Source organism: Malania oleifera, chromosome 2 (genome assembly GCF_029873635.1).
Source record: "Malania oleifera isolate guangnan ecotype guangnan chromosome 2, ASM2987363v1, whole genome shotgun sequence".
NCBI classification, from domain to species: Eukaryota; Viridiplantae; Streptophyta; class Magnoliopsida; order Santalales; family Ximeniaceae; genus Malania; species Malania oleifera.
Window position 1 is genome coordinate 62,705,434 of NC_080418.1, and position 18,585 is coordinate 62,724,018.

Consider the following 18,585-nt stretch of genomic DNA (forward strand, 5'->3'; position numbering starts at 1 on the left):
TTAAAACTTTCTAAGTTGATTGCAATTTCACAAGCAATAATACACAACCTACGATCTATCTATAAAATCCTAAATGCGCAGATAAATAAAATGTGCAGAAATTAAATCATGCGCAGCATTCACAGAATAACATACATGTGCAGGACTGTAAATTACAGAAATGTAAAGTGCACACACGATAGGTTATCAAGGTTCGGCCAACTGTACCTATGTCCCCGCCTCTAACTCGCAAGCCCGAGGATTCCACTAATGCTCACTTAATGGGTGGAGTGGCACCGATTACAATTAGGTCAAATTCACAGGGCTGACCTTAACCTTTACATACTCTCCTTACAGGCAGAGAAGGCCCTAACAACCGATCCTTATGAGTTAGATCAAACCCCCTCAGGCCACGCCTGAAATACAACAAACAATTAAAATTTACGTGCAATTTTAATGCTTCTAAACACAAGAAGATTTGTACTGATACAACACAATATAATCAATGCACCTCAAGATGGTAAGATCTATAAGTTTAGTGCAAATATGTGTGTAATAGCACTCAATATAGAGACCCAAATAATTATCTTAATTTAATAACAGAAGGAGGAGAGGAAAGAAGAATTAAAGAAGGAATTAAATAGGGTCTCGTCGATGAACGCAGGGGATTCGTCGACGAACACACATAAGGGGCTCGTCGATGGGGACATGTCTCGTCGACGAGAAGATACCGAGAGGATATATCACAGTTCTAAATTTCATCGACGAAGAGTAAGCATTCATTGACGAATTTCCTTCTTGACCTCGTCAATGAAGTGACGTGACTCGTTGATGAAGGCCAGTGTATAAGTAAGCCTAAACTTCATTTTTGGCCAAAATTCACGCACAAATTCCTCTCTCTCTCTCTCTCCTGTTTGACCCATACTCTTTCTCTCTAAGTTTTCGGGCTGGATTTTCGTCGATTCGACGATCCAAGGCCACCACGACACTCCTGAGAAAGTTCTCTTCAAATCTACTTGAGTGGATCGTTGGTGGGGCTGCTTTGGATTACATCCCAAGTTTAGGATAAGGCTTTATATTCAGTATTTGACTTTCCTATAGTTGTAGAAATTGTAGTAGTCAAGAAAATACTAAAGTTTTGTTTTGAGAAATGTTGATTTCAGGGTGTTGAACGAGGAACTCTACGGGTGCAGGACTAGTTTATTTTAGGGGCTTTTCATAAGTCAAATAAGGGAGTAAATTAAAACAGTTATTTTCCATGAAAATTATTATTACTTGTTAGAAAATTAATTTTCAGAAAGCATGTATTATATGTATGAGTATGTTGGTAGAAAATGCATATTTGGAAAAATACTGTTATTATACAATAAATATGATTTTTGAATGAAAATTATGATTTTATTCAGCATTATGCGGCATGAATATTTTTTTATTCAAACGGTATTTTGTTAATCAAGTTTACAAGAAAAACATATTTGCATCTATTTCAGTATAATACAGCACATTATGTTCTCAGAATACATGATAAATAATACATTTATTCATATCAGTATTTATGATATGTTCAGCACAAAGGTTGTGATTAATAGCCAACGCACGGTCGTGGATTATGTATATTTTCAGTGCAAGGCCGTAATTATAAATGTTTCGACGCAAAGCCACAATATAAATGTAATCGGTGCAAGGCCGCATTTATTTATGTTATTATAGAAATCAGAATGTGCTATCAATCTATTTACATTAAACAGTATATTATCATGTATTATATGTTATTAGAACCCAGATGATAGTTTAGATCAGTTATAGGAGCATGGTACCATAGCTATATATGGAAGTTTAGTTTAGTTTAGACTTGTGCTAACCGCCCCTGCTAGTAGAGGGGGTGGGAGATGGATAGTCGATGTGGCTTTCAGTGTAGAGTTGTAGACGTCCACCTGGTAGTCCAAACCAGGGTGTGGTGGGGTCATCATACTTACAGACATTCTTGACTCAGCAGTGGTCGGTCAGCCATTGTCGGGTCCCGCCTTCGAGTTGCACAACCCATTATGGGGGGTAATACATGACATCCGCTAGCTATTCATCCTGGGTAAATTTCAGAATTACTAGTTATATCAGACGATTTATGAACTGTATGACTTAGTAGAATTATGAACTTATATGTTTATTCAGCTATGCTATTAACAGTGTTTTTGAGTATGTGACATGTACTGCATTTCTATTATAGTATTAAATATTCACGTTACCGCAAAGTTGTATTTAGTTTATTTCCTTTATGAGAGGTGTCTCACCCCCAGCTTAAATTATTTTAAGGAACCCAGATAGACCGGCGGACCGAGGTTGCCATTGAGGCAGAGTTATCACCCCACTAGGAGGGTGAGTCTTTTGAGTTAGGATCAGTAGATTTTTGCTGAAAGATCCTAAATGTATCTTTTGATGTTTTTGGATATTGTATTCGTGTATACATACGGTATTATGGTGGATTATAGTTAACTCTTGTACTATGCACTTTATGGTTTAGAGATTGTAATTTTATTTTTACTGCTGCTTAGGTTTTCGCTGTGTATGACATGTGTATCCCTGTTACCCATAGGTTCAGGTTAATTTTATGGCTACTTAGTGGCATTAGGGTGTTAATGTAATTAATTATATAGTAAATGAAGCAGGACGTTACACCCAAGTTAATGTCACTAAGAAATCAAGTGCAAGAGTGTATTATCAATCAATCTTTAAAACAATATACATAAATATATTTCAATCACAAATAGAGTTTCAAAGATTTCCAAGAGAGCGACCAAATATCTCAAAAAGATTTTCAAAAGCTTTAAGCACAAGAGATATTAGAAAACTAAGCTTGTCAAAGATGTTTTCTACAAGAACACAAACCAAGCTCAAGAGTCTTGCAATCAATATGCAAAGACACACAAGCTAGCAAGATTTTCCTCACACAATAAATTTATGAGCTAAATCTATGGGGAAAATTTATAGCTAACTCTCATTAACAAAATCAACAATCAATTGAAACCAAGAGAGTATAGCTTGTAAAGGGAATGTAGGTGATCTCAATATGCTCTCACTCAATAAGATTTTTCAAAAGAATAAGAAAGTGATGATTATTAGGATTTGAATGTGAAGGAATAACTCTAAAAAATTCAAAGGAAATTTTACTAATCAAAATCCCTAATCCCATCTTAATTTTGCAAATGAACTCATATTTATAAACATGGAAAGAATTATGACCTTTGGGGACACTAGGGGAATTATTAAAATTGTTTTAAAAGAGTATAAGAAAATTAACCATGTTTTAACCCCAATTAACCTTGGTAAAAATCGAGCAACCCGAGAGTTCGGTCGACCACTTTTGAGGTTCGGTCGACCAAGTTGCTCGATTCGATTGACCAGGGTGATTTTGAACTTAAGAGTTGGTCGACCAGACTTGAGGCAATTTTTAAGCCTCCACGGTTCGGTCGACTAGGCCAAGTTCAGTTGATCGAACTTGTATGTTCAATCGACCATGCCATTTTTCTTCTTCAAGTTTGGTCGACCAGGGCGTTGGGATTTTCCCACGTGCCAGTTCGGTTGACTAGGACATTGCAGTTCATTTTAGAAATGGTCAACCAACTAGTCAACTTTTTGACCCTAGGGAACTTTGGTCGATCGAAGTTCTCAGTGTGTTGGGGTTCGGTCGACCAAACACACCAACTTTGACCATTCAATCCTATTCTTCTTATAAAGTCACCCCTATTCACATGATAATTAATTGTAAGATTATGAGGGACTTTTCATGTAATATTTTGGGTCCTATGGTCAGTCTAAAGTCTAATAGAGCTGACCGAAAAAATCCAGCATCGGTCGACCGAAGTCACTTTATGGTCTTGAGCTTATAGATCTTACATGCATGATATGCATCAATTATTATAGACCTTTAGAATTAATAATATTACAGATCCAAATAGAAAAACTAAATACAATTACAAAAAAAAATAATTGTCTTCTTCTTCTATTGCTCCTTTGATCATGAAATACTCCAGAAGGTATGCTCTTTATGTCTTTTAGGCTTCCATCAATCCTTTCTCATGTGTGTGTTCTAAATTAATGACATGTTCAAGTACTAGGTACACACATTAGTAACATACGATTTGTCATTATCAAAACCAGGGATCATACTCAAAAAGTCAACATCTTCATTTTCTTTCTACTTTTTTTGATAACTAAACATAGAAAAGATGAATTCTTTCAAATTTTCTTTTCCTTTTCCTAATATTTCCAAGTTCTAAATGATGCATAACAAAGAAAAGAAAATTTTTGGAGGAAGTTACTTTCGTATATTCGATTATCAAGATAAGTGAGAAAGAATTAAAATATATAACATATTAATGAATACAGTTTTGCTTTGACACATCATTAGCATTTTATTTTTTTTTATTTTTTTAATCATATTCGAATAAAATTTTATTTCTAATAGATTTTGATTACGCTACTCCTAAAAGACTAAAGGAGAAAACTAGTAGTCCTCAAAATGTCAAAAATCAAAATCTCAATTTTATCCTTTGTTTTGTATTTATGAAATTTGAAATTTCACAAATGTCCTGACAACCAAAGCAGCGCAAGCCCCTTTCCATTCATAATCCCATCCATACGACTCCCAAATAGTTCATTTTTTGCCAACCATCAAAATAATCATCCATGAAAAATTAATACCCTACATCCTTTCAAAATTCAAACAATTAACTCACACACCGACTTGGAAGTTCTCAAAGTCATTAAAATCAAAATCCCAATTTACCCTTCATTTTGTATTTATGAAATTTGAAATTTCACAAATGTCTCACCACCTGTAATTGAATGCCACCCCTTCCCATCCCCACCCCACCGTCCATATGAATCCCCAATTGTTCACCTTCCAACAATCCACAAATATCCCACATCTGCTCAAAACCAAAACAATTAACTCGCACACCAACTTGTTAGTACTCAAAGTGACAAAAATCAAAGTCTTAATTTTAACCTTCATTTTGTATTCATGAAATTTGAAATTCCACAAATGTCCCAACACCCAAAGCTTAATGCCACCCCTTCTTGTTCCCTACCCCACTTGTCTATATGACTCTTCTATTGTTCACCTTCTGCTAACCCAAAAATTAATATCAAACACCTATTCAAAATCCAAACAATTAGCTTGCACACTTTCTCATCTTTACCAAGTTTTTTGTTCAAATCCTAGCCATATAGATTCTGCACCTAAAAGGATGAAATTGAAATTTTTATTTTTAGGAATGTTGTTGTTACAAAGAATATGGTTTTGATACTAATTTTTAAGCATTTTCATTCCCTTCTTCCCCCCCCCCCCCCCTCTTCTCTAGTTTTGAATATAGTAAGTGTGATTTTTGGTGTAATCCAAGGGGGTGAATTAGGTATTTTAAAAATTCCTAGGATCGGGTATCCTAATTTAATCATAATCAGTATTTCACAACCTACGGTCTTACTAGCACTTCTCAAAGGAATAACAATTTAAATGCAAACAATATTCAAGCAAGCACAATAATGAAAGCATACGAGTGCGGAAATTAAATAGAATAGGGAAGAGAAAGCACAAACATGAAATTTTTAATGAGGTTCGGTAAATCCCACCTACGTCCTCGCCTTGGGAAAACTACCCAAGGATTCCACTATCCGCTCCTTAAAACTGGGCGGAGCTTCCCATTACAATCCGCTTCTTCACAGAGCAAAGCGTCCCTTTACAATCTGCTACTTACACAAGGCATAGTTACCTCTTTACAATCCGCTGTTTACACGAGGCGTAACTATCTCTTTACAATCCGCTGCTTACATGAGGCGTAGCTACCTTTCCACGGTTCACAATCCGAATACAAATGATATGAAAATTTTTGTACAAATAGACGCTTCTCAAATAAGCTTATTGGTACAAATAAAATCCTAATATGCATTCTCAAATGATTTTCAAATGAAATTCAATAGAGTATGTTGAACACTCTCAAAATATTTTTCAAAAAAAAATAAGTGAGAGTATGGAAAATGATTTCTCTCAAAATGATTGACCTTTGCAATTTCAAATATGAGAAGCCTCTCAAGCAAGAAGAATATGAGTGGATATATTGCTCAAGGCTCTCTTCAAAAATCCAAAGAGTTTTCTCCAAAAAATATATTTTCAAATAAGAAAAGTATGAGAAATATGGAAAATGATTTCTTCAAATAAATTTGACTTTAGAAATCTCAAGAACAAAGGCTCTTCAAGCATTATATATGAAATGGATATATGCTCAAAGCCTAGCTTGTATAACCCCAAAATTTTTTCTCCAAAAATATTTTTTCAAGATGAGAGTAGAAGTAAAAAATTAAACTTCAAAATGGAGTATAAAAAATGAATAGGAATCAAAGAGTTTGCAAGTATGCTTTCCAAGAGTTTTTCCAACCTTTTTCAAGTGTTTAGGCATTTATTTATAGGCCAAAAACCAAAACTAGTCGTTTTATGGCAGTTAGGGTATTAAAATATAATTTAATTTGAAAACTAACCATTTTTCGGCCGTTGGCGCACTTTCTGCGTGGGTACCCTTCAGATTTTTAGACATAATTTTTTATATACAACTCCAAATTGGACGTTCTTGGTATCAAAAAAAGTTAAGAAAAAATCCCACAACTTTCATGCTAAATACATTTTAATATAAGGAGTGATTAATTGATAAAATTGCTTATCAATGAGATGAAAGAAACATGAAGGAAATATTTCTACTGCGAACACCTTTCAGTATTTTGGACATAATGATTTCTATATAACTTCAAATAGAACATACTTAAATCTAAGAGAAAATCCCACAAATTTCATGCTGGACACTTTTTAAGATAAGGAGTGTTTGATAAAAAAAAGTGCTCATTAAAGCAATGGAAGAAACATGAAGGGGTTTCTTTTAAGAAACTTGTTTTAGAAAAAATGTTTTCACGAAAAGTTTATGTGCCCTAAGGTCAATCTAAGGTCATTGAGCTTCAAATTAAATCATGAGGAATGCATGCACAATTAAACCTAATTAATTATTACAACCCAATAAATAAATGAAGTTTTCCCGCCTTTTGCTCTTCTAAATCCCCATGGAATACGCCGATTGGTGTGAGCTTGAACTGCATTTATGGCTTCCATTTTGTATCCTTCACTTGTGCTCCCAGATTATAATCTTGTACATTAACTAAGTACACAAGTGAGATGTTGTGGTTTTCATAATCAAAACAGGGATCGAACTCAAAAAGTCAACAATAACATTCTAAAAGTTTTAGGTTGGTGTTTAACTAAACTCATTTGTAATTATCAACTTGTACTGCAACTTATTAAAAATTTGGCATTGACCTTAATAGTGCTTTTATTTTTTGGAACTGGGTTAAAGGCTTATATACTAGCAAGTATATTTTCTTTTATTAAAGGATCCTATGATTCGCATGATGTTTGATTCCTTTTCTTTTATTAGTTGTAGTTTGCAGAGTTGTAGTGTTGTTAGAGTATTGCCTTTTATCTATCCAATATAGTTTATGTTTTGTTTTGTACTATTTTGTGTATCAATAAAATTTTTATTTACTTTTTCTAAAGTTCCTAACAAATTATAATGACATGTCGATGTGTTCTTGTAACGACCCAAAAATTCATATCATTTTCAATTTTTTTTATATATAATTGTGGTACTCTGATTCCCCTGATAACATCTACTATAACATCTCAATCCCAAAGTGGGTACCGAGGAATACCTGTTCGTAAGATAACACACCTATGCAACGGAAAACATAAAATTATAATACTATAAATACTATACCAGAATTTCAGTATTTTCCCAAAAATATACATACATATCACTCCAAAAACATCCACTAGACCTCCTAAGATCTACTCAAAAATACATTTCCCTGAAACACTTACCTTGTAGACAGGGAAGTACAAACATCCCCTCTATCTCCGAGCTTGATCTGCTCATCTAACTGGGTCATCTTAAATGTGTTAAAATACTCGGATGAGAAAACTCTTAGTAAGATGAAATATGCTATTACCAATGTGTGGCAACTAAGTTAACGTGAAAAATATATTCTTAAACAATTGAAGTTGAGATAACTCGTAAAATAATATACAATATAACTCACACCTATATAGCTTAAATACAACTACAATATATGATTTTTCTATTTAATCATACTTCTAGTAACTATAAATATATTTGTTAATATGTAAGTTTGTATATATGTATATAACTGTGAAAACTTCCCTGGGCTGTATTTCATGATTTAACCCCTCATGACAGGGTTGTACGGCTCATAGTGGGACTTAACAGTGGTTGGCCTACCATGATAAGTCAACTAAAACCTCCATCGTCATACCGGCCGCCTCAACCTAGACTACTAGGGAGCTTGCAATCTCTCCCAAGGGATGGTCGACTATTCATAAAATTCATACACTATCTGAGATATGTGGTTGCACTCTGATCTGAATAGTTACGGTACCATGCTCTGAAATATGATCTGATCCATTATGGTCTGATACTGTATAATACTAATATATATATATATATATATATATATATATATATATATATAATAGCCATAACATTGTAAAAGTTGATCTGAATAAACATAAATATCTAAATAAACTAGAATATTTGAATGTTATGGTTCTGTAATCTGTATATAATGGTATGCTGTAAATGCTATAAAAACATCTTTCTATTATATATGCTATAAATCATAATTCTGTAAGTTCTATAAATCAACCTTCAATATATATATATAGACTATAAATCATGATACTTTGGAAGCTATGTAAATTCTATACTGAATTGATATTTACTCATGCCGCACAATTAAATAATAAGAAACCCATGAACTATAATCATCATTTTCTGATAATAAAAGTAAGATATAATATGTAGAGTTTTCCCTAAAAACACATAATTTTATATCCCAAAATACATATGTTTTACTGGTAAATTTTCTAAAATTACTAGCATAGCATATTTCCCTTACCTAACTGGTTAGGAGATCTGACTCCAACTTTATTCCTATGCCCGCAGCATACCAAACTCCAAAATCCTAAAATAATATATATACATTCCTAATTCAATCAACCCAAACTCTGAATAATAACTATACTCACCCTTTCCCCAAGCTCACATATCCCATTATATCCATAAAATTCTAAACTACTTAATTATTTATCAATATTATCTGAGTTCCTAAGCGAACACTCGTTGGGATCCTCAATCCATGCCTAAGGTGTTTGGAAACCCAAACCCTGAAATTACAACACCCTAGTTTAATCAACTCAAACACCAGTATATTTCCATCTTATACAAAATCTGAGTTCAGGAAAGCCTGATAACTATAAAAACCCTAAAATAACCTGCTTACCCTAATTTTGGGATGATGCCTAAACTTCTCAAACCAAAATTCTACTCTGGCTAAGTTGTAGAGAATCTCCCCAGGATCATCATGGTAACTTCTGATTGTTGAACTAGAGAATAATAGGGCTGGAAACTTATGGAGAACATGGAGAAACCAAATTTTAGAGAGAGAAAAAGAATCTAGCTGAATTTTTTGCCCAAAAATATGATTTTTGCTTATTTATAGGTGGTTGGCCACGTGGCTTCGTCGACGAGACATGTGGACTCGTTAACAAACTGAAAGAAGGAAATTCATCGATGAGGATGTTGAGTTTGTCAACGAACCAAAGGGTCTGAATGTCTCCCTCTCGGTATCTCTTCATCGACAAGGCACTGAAGCTCGTCGATGAACCGTATATGGGCGTTCATCGATGAAACCAGGGGGTTCATCGATGAACCCTGCTTTTATTCCTTTTGAATTTTCCTTTTATTTTCCGAGTCTCTATATTCTCCTCTCCTTACAAAATTTCGTCATCGAAATTCGCTATATGTGCTGCACACCATCCTTTGAGGAAAATTTGCTACTTATTTTATTAATTACCCTCACTTATGACGGAGGAATACCGTGGTTACAATTTACGATTTTGGGAGGTTACAAGTATATACATAAAAGAAAATTCTCCCAAAACTAAAAACACTACCTATCCTATAATCCAATATACAACTTATACATACATTATCCTGCTCTACTTAAAATAAAACCAAACTATATTTACTTTACCTGAATTATTACCATTCCTTTTCTGTCTAATGCTAGTCCCCACTAAACATATGTGGGTACTTCTGTCGCATTTCCTCCTTAAGCTCCCACGACGCTTCCTCTACTACATGATTCCTCCACAGAACTTTTACTAGTGGAATTTTCTTGGTGTGCAACTCCTATTCTTTTTTATCTAGAATCTGCACTAGTGTTTCCTCATATGCTAAAGTATCTATAAGCTCTATCTCTTCATAATTGATCATGTGAGAGGGATCCAGGACGTATTTTCTTAGCATGGAAATATAGAATACGTCATGAATCCTGGATAGAGCTGGTGGTAAAATTAGACTGTAGGCGACTGGGACCACTCTCTCAAGTATCTCGAATGGGCCAATAAACCTAGGACTCAACTTACCTTTCTTCCTAAACCTCATATTTCCTTTCAGCGGAGCTACTCTAAAAAATACCTGATCTCCCACATCAAACTCTAACTTCTGACGGCGAGTACCTGCATAGTTTTTTTGCTGACTCCGAGCTGTATTGAATCTATCTTTAATAAGTCAGACTTTATCATATGCCTACTGCACCAACTCTGGTCCCAAAACTCGCCTTTCACCCATTTCATCTTAGTATAGTAGGGAACAACACCTCCTACCATATAATATCTCGTAAGGTTCCATCCTGATGCTGGCCTAGTAACTATTATTATACGCGAATTCAACTAGTAGCATTTACTGGGTCCAACTATGTAACGACCTAAAATTTCGTACCATTTTTAGAAAAAAAAAAAATATAGACTGTAAATTACCTTACTCTAAAAAAAAAAAATATAGACTGTAAATTACCTTACTCTGATACCCCTATAATAACTACTAGAAAATACCTATGCAGCAGAAAACACAAAACTATACAACCATATACACAATACCAGAATCCAGTACCTCCCCAAAATATACATATATAATTACACATGATCCCAACATCTTCTACCTAAAAACTCTTGAATGTTACTAAAAAATACAACCCTCTAATAACACTTACCCTACAGACAGGGTAGTGTAAACGACCTCTTTACTTGCGAGCCTGATCTGTTCGTCTAGTTGGATCACCTGAAAAATGTTAAATCACTAGGATGAGACAACTCTCAGTAAGAAGAAATATGTTATTACTAGTGTGTGACAATTAAGTTTACATAAATAATTTACTGATAAATAACTGAACAAAGATATCATATAAAATATAATACTGTGTGACTCACACCTATGTGGCTTAAAATACATCTGTAATATCTGAGTTTCTATTTAATCATACTACTGGCATTATAATACATTTGTTGTGATCCTAAAAATTTGTATATATATATATATATATATATATATATATATATATATATATATATATATATATATATATATAACTGTGAAAACTACCTTAGAAATTTGTATGTCATAATTTAACCCCTCATGATAGGGTTGTGCGGCCCGTAGGTAGGACTTAACTCTGGTTGGCCCACCAGGATAAGTCAACTGATACTCTATCAATTCTCAGTCCAGACTTACTGCAATCTCTCCAAAGGCTCGGTACTAACATCTACCTTGTCAAACCAGCCACCTCTACCCAGAATATTGGGGAGCTTGCAATCCCTCCAAGGCACGGTTGACGGAAAATCCACACACTATCTGAGATATGTCGTTACATTCTGATCTTAAATAGTTACGGTACTATGCTCTATTGACTGAATCTGACTAAAATAATTAATTTGATTGAAATATTTCATCAGTATTTGAATCATGATTCCAAAAAATAATCATAACACTGTAAATCTGATATGTAAATACAGTAATATTTGACTAAAATAATTGTATATCTGATCTGTATTATCTGAATGAATAAACTGTAATATCTGAGTATTATGGTTTTGTAATTCTAGAAATCATGGTATTTTGTAAATACTATAAAATATCTATCTGTAAAATATCTGTCTGTATAATATCTGTCTGTAAAATGTTTGTCTGTAAAATATCTGTTTCTATAATATCTATTTGTAAAATGTTTGTTTGTAAAATATTTGTTTATAAAATATCTATCTATATATATATATACACTGTAATTTATAATTCTGTAAAAATGTGGTAAAACATATTTCTGTGCCAAAAATACTGTAAATCATGGTATGCTAAAAAATTGTATAAACTCAGTATTGAACAAATATCTACTCAAGTCATACAATTAATAAAACTCATGTTCTAAAATCTGTAAAACTATAGAATTGATACCCTGTATCTTAATAAACAAGTACTATAATTTACTAATAAATTTTCTAAATTTACTAACATAACATTTTTCCCTTGCTAACTTACGCCCATGGTGTCCATAATTCCATAATCGTGAAATTACACACACACACACACACACACACACACACACACACACACACACACACACACACACATATATATATATATATATTCCAGTCAATCAACTGAATTTCCCATAATAGTTTCATATTCACATTTCCTGAATCATAAACTACTTATCATTTGCCTAGGTCCCTGAGGAAAAACACTCATTGAAAACCTAGCCTGCCTACCGTGTATATACAAATCCTAAATTATACAAAATCCCAATTTCTCAATTTAACCTCAAAAATACATTTACGTCTAAGCTTATACCTTCAATAATTAAATAATCAACCCAAAACACTCAAATAACACCCTTACCTCAGTTTTGGGATGGTACCCCAAAACTCCAAATTGAAATTCTACTCTGCCTACGTTGTAAAGAATCTTTCGAGGAACCTCGTGGTGGTTCCTGATTGTCGAAATAAGGCTTATTGGAGCCGAAATTGTAGAGAGAAGGGAGAGGGGTCGTGGGTTCTGAAGAGAGAGAGAGAGAGAGAGAGAGAGAGAGAGAGAGAGAGAGAGAGAGAGAGAGAGAGAGAGAGAGAGAGAGAGAGTTTGATTTTTTTTTAAAAATAAAATATGAAGCTCTCGGTTCTTTATAACTTTCAGTACTAGCCAGAAAACCATTGCCGATTTTCTATGCTTCTCAGAAAACCGTCGCCGGTTTTCTACTAATCAGCTTCAGAATTTACTGTTTTACCTTTACCCAGCCGTGGTAAAAACCCAAAACCATTGCCGATTTTTTTGATTCCTTTAGAAAACAGTTGCCAATTTTCTCCTGCCTTAGCCAAAAATTTCTTTTTCTAATTTCTTTCATTATTATAATTTTCAGGTCACTACATTCTCCCGTCCGTATAAAATTTCATCCTCGAAATCTACTATTTGTGTTGTACACCATCCACTGAGGAAAATTTGATTACTTATTTTATTACTTACCCTCACTTATGGTGGAGGAATACCGTGGTTATATATACGATTTTGGGAGATTACAAATATATACAAAAAAGAAAATTCTCCCAAAACCCAAAACACTACCTATCTTATAGCCTAATATACAACTTATACATATATCATTATGCTATGCATAAAATAAAACCAAACTGCATAAACTGAATTTACTTTACCTGAATTGCTATTATTTTTTCTGTCTAATATTGATCCCCACTGAGCATATGTGGGTATTTCTATCATATCTCCTCCTCTAACTCCCACGAGGCCTCTTCCACCGCATGATTTCTCCATAGGACTTTTACTAGTGGAATTCTCTTAGTACGCAACTTTTGTTCTTTTCTATCTAAAATCTGCACTGGCGTCTCTTCATATGCTAGGGTATCCTTGAACTTTATCTCCTCATAGCTAAACACTTGGGAGGGATCTGGGATGTATGTCCTCAACATGGAAACATGGAATACGTCATGTATTCTAGATAACGCTGGTGGTAAAGCTAACATGTAGGTAATTGGACCCACTCTTTCTAGTATCTCGAATGGGCCAATAAACCTAGGACTTAGTTTACCCTTCCTCCCAAATCTCATAGCCCCTCTCAGTGGTGCTACATTCAAAAACACCTGATCTTCCACATCAAATTCCAGTTTTTGGCAGCAAGTATCTACGTAGCTTTTCTACCGACTCTGCACTGATTCTGTCTTTAATTAGTCAGACTTTATCATATACCTGCTGCACTAATTTAGGTCCCAAAACTCACCTCTCACCCATTTCATCCCAATATAGTGGAGAACGACACCTCCTACCGTACAATGCCTCATAAGGTGCCATCTTGATGCTGGCTTGATAGTTGTTATTATACGCAAACTCAACCAGCGACATATACTGGGTCCAACTACCCCTGAAACCCAGCACACACACTCGAAGCATATCCTCAAGTACCTGAATCATCCTCTCTATCTAGCCCATTTGTCTGAGGATGAAATGTCGTGCTGAATGATAATTGAGACCCCAAAGCCTTTTATAAGCTCCTCCAAAATCGTGATGTGAAATGTGGGTCTTGGTCTGAAACTATAGATACTAGCACTCCATGAGGTTGAACTATCTTTTGAATATATATTTCTACCAGTCTGTTCATAGGGTAACTAACTTTAATAGGTAGGAAGTGGGCAATCTTCGTCAGTCGGTCTATAATTACCCAAATAGCGTTCTAACCATGTAGCGCTAGCGGCAAACTTGTGACAAAATCCATAGATATATGGTCTCATTTCCACTCAGGGATGTGGAGTGGCTGCAACTGTTCTGCTCGCCTCTAGTGCTCAGCTTTTACCTACTGGTACGTCAAACACTACTCCACGAATTCCACTATCTCTCTTTTCCTTCCACTCCACCAAAAGGATTTTCAAAGATCCTAATACATTTTAGTACTACCAAGATGAAGTGTGTATAAGGATCTGCGTGCCTCCTCTAAGATAGCCCTCATAATCTCAGCATTTGCAGGAACACACAATCTGGTACGAAACTGTAGCGCTCCATCATCTGATATACTAAACTCCTCCCCCTGACCATCTTGCACTTTCTTTATCAACTCTATGAACTTTGTGTCATTTATCTGAGCAGCTTTAATTCTTTCTTGCAACGGAGGCTATATCACCACGTTAGCAATAAATGCCTAGTGACCACCCTTTACTAACTCTATATCGAGCCTCTCCAGGTCTATCCGAATCAGATACTGAATCTCCACTGTTGACAATGCTGCTCCCACTAACTTTTAGCTCAGTGCATCAGCCACTACATTTGCTTTCCTTGGATGGTAGCTGATCGTACAATCATAATCTTTAATGAATTCTAGCCATCTTCTTTGCCTTATATTCAATTCTTTCTAGGTGAAGAAATACTTCAAACTTTTATGATCAGTGAAAATCTCGCATTTTCCACCATAAAGATAATGTCTCTAGATCTTTAGAGCATACACTACAACAGTTAATTCCAAATCATGTACTGGATAGTTCTTTTCATATTCTTTAAGCTGTCGAGATGCATAGGCAATAACTCTTCCATGCTGCATTAACACACATTCGAGTCCCTTCAAAGAAGCATCACTGTATATAACAAATCTATCCTCCCCTGATGGAATAGACAGTATCGATGCAATAACCAACCACCGCTTTAACTCCTAGAAACTCTATTCACAATCATCTGTCCATTCAAACCTTACATTTTTCCTCGTGAGTCGTGTTAGTGGACCAAATAATCTGGAGAAGCCATCCACAAAACATCGATAATACCCTGCCAGACTCAAAAAGCTCTTGACCTATTAAACATTTCCCGGTCTTACCCAATTCACCACTGCTTCTATTTTACTTGGATTAATTGCTATGCCATCCCCGGAGATCATATGCTCGAGGAAAGTAATCTGCTTCAACCAAAATTCACATTTCTTGAATTTAGTGTATAACTGCTTCTTCCTTAACACCTGTAAAACCAGCCTCAGATGATCCCTATGTTCCTCAAAACTCTTTGAATAGACCAATATATCATCAATAAATACAACAACATATTAGTCCAAATATTGATGGAACATCCGATTCATTAAATCCATAAACACTGCTGGTGCATTAGTTAACCCGAACGACATCACCAAAAACTCGTAATGCCCATATCTAGTTCAAAAAGTTATCTTCGAAATATCCTCTACTCTAACTCTCACCTGGTGATATCCCGACCGAAGGTTATTCTTGGAGTAGATCTGGGTCCCTTGGAGCTGATCAAATAAATCGTCAATTCTAGGAAGAGGATATTTATTCCTGACAGTCAAATTATTTATTTCTCTATAATCTATGCACATCTTCATAGTCCCATCTTTCTTTTTTACGACAAGACTGGTGCTCCCTAAGGCGACATATTAGGCCTGATGAATCCTTTATCTAGCAACTCCTGCAACTGATATTTCAATTCTTTCAATTCGGCTGGTGTCATACGGTATGGTGCTTTAGATATCAATGCCGACCCTGGTAGAAGATCCATAGTAAATTCAATCTCTTGATCTAGTGGTAAGCCATGTAATTCCTCTAGAGAGACATCTGTAAATTCTCTGACTACTGGAATATCAAACAATTTCAACTCTTCTTCTAGAATCTCCTTTATATAAGCAATATAACCCTGACAACCACCCTGAAGCAGCTTCCTCGCTTGAATTTACGATACTAACTATGGCGAGGCGTGCACACGTAAACCCATATATTTGAATTCTTGCACCTAGGGGTCTGAAAATCACCTCTTTTCGATGACAATCTATGCTAGCGTGATTAGCTGCCAGCTAGTCCACACCTAATATCACATCAAACCCCTGTATGTCTAGTATCACAAGATCAGCTGGTAGTACTTTCTCTTGAATGCCCACTGGAAAATTTTTAAGTATCCTCCTACATCTCATTACTGATCTGGTTGGTGAGGCTACTAACAATTCAACATCCATCAATTGTGCCTCAATCCTAGATAACTTAGCATATCCCGACAATACGAAAGAATGAGTGGCACCTATGTCAAACAAAACAACAACTTTATATGGTAAAGCAATAATAATACCTATTACGACGTCTCCAGTAGCCTTAGCATATCCCAACGTTAATGCATAGACTCTTGCCGATGTTGTGTTCTTCTGCTGGCCTCTACGAGGTGCCCGGTAACCACCCCAGAACAGTCTATAAATTGGTGCCTAAGATGGCAGTCCCTAACATGACCAAGACCTATGACTGTGTCTCCCACAATGATAGCAGACATCTCTCTCATCCTACACTCATCTGGATTCCTTCGACCACATCTGGGACAAATGGGGTAAGCCTGCTCTCTTTGAAACCCTTGGTGTTCTGTCATCTGTCTCTGGCCTCCTAAGTACCAATCTCCTCTCCATGGGCCTCGACTGAAACTGCTTGAAAATCGGGAGACGTAGGCCTCTTCCTCTGACTCAGTACTCCCACATCTGTCTGCTCACTCTCCTCTACTATTGTGGCCCTTTCAACAAGTTCAGTAAAGTCCCGCATCTTTAGAACACCACCTATTTGTATATGTCTCGACTCATGCCCCTCTCGAACATCCCAACCTTTTTAGCTTCATCTAGTACCATGTGTGGGGCAAATCGTGACAGCTCTATAAACTTTGCCATATATTGCTGAATTGTCATCGGTCCTTGGGTCAAACTCAGAAACTCCTGTACTTTAGCCTCTCTGAATGTGGCATGAAAGTATCTGTTGAAGAATATGTCTCTGAATCGAGCCCAGGTCACAGGCACTGGTATAGGTCTTTGCTCCTCTAGTAATCTAGTAGCCATCCACCATCTCTCGGCCTCCCATGCCAACTTATACATGGCATAAAGGACCCTCTGCTCATTGGTGTAGTGAAGTACCGTCAATATTTTCTCTATCTCATGCATCCAGTTCTCAGCAACTGTAGGATCAGTTGCTTCTGAAAATGTTGGAGGATTCATCTTCGTGAACTTCTCTCTCGTACACCCTTGCGCTGTAGATGGACCCCCTCTGCTCCTTGGAGTTCTGTGTAATCTCAGCCTTAACCTATTGAGCAATGCTACGCAAGACAGCATCTGACTCCCCGCCTCTCATGCCAGATAACCCTGCTCCATCATCATCGCTAGCGTAGGCACTACTACCTCCAGGGTCCATCCTGCAATAATAACAAATTATTCTAAGAACCTGAACCTCATAGTGCTATTCTAACCACAATATCCTCATACCACCTATTACTAATTTAAGGTCTACTCCTACCATATGAAAATAAAAACTAACAATAGTTTACTATGGTTTTCCTGAAATCGTCATCCTAGGAAAAGCACAGGAACCACCCCAAAATTCCTGCTTCTAGACTACAGAATAGAAACCTAAATTCTCACCCTAGTTTCCAAACATTAACTCACTAATATCCTGTTCTATCCTTCTCAAAATTTCATTCCTATATTCTGGTATTGTTTTCCGTTGTACTCTAGAGTCTACAGAACCTAGCAACCTATGCTCTAATACCAAAATGTAATGACCTTATATTTCATACCATTTTTTTTAAAAAAAAAAATATAGATTGTAAATTACCTTACTCTGATACCCCTATAATGACTACTGGAAAA

At 35.6% G+C, this 18,585-nt stretch overlaps 1 protein-coding gene across 1 annotated transcript; it reads right to left on the reverse strand.

Annotated features, from left to right (window-relative positions):
• Positions 1-17,508: 17,508 nt before the first annotated feature.
• LOC131148218 (uncharacterized) lies at positions 17,509-17,937 on the reverse strand. The gene has a single exon (XM_058097946.1). The coding sequence runs from the start codon at positions 17,935-17,937 to the stop codon at positions 17,509-17,511; it is 429 nt and encodes a 142-aa protein (XP_057953929.1).
• Between the last annotated feature and the right edge of the window lie 648 nt (positions 17,938-18,585).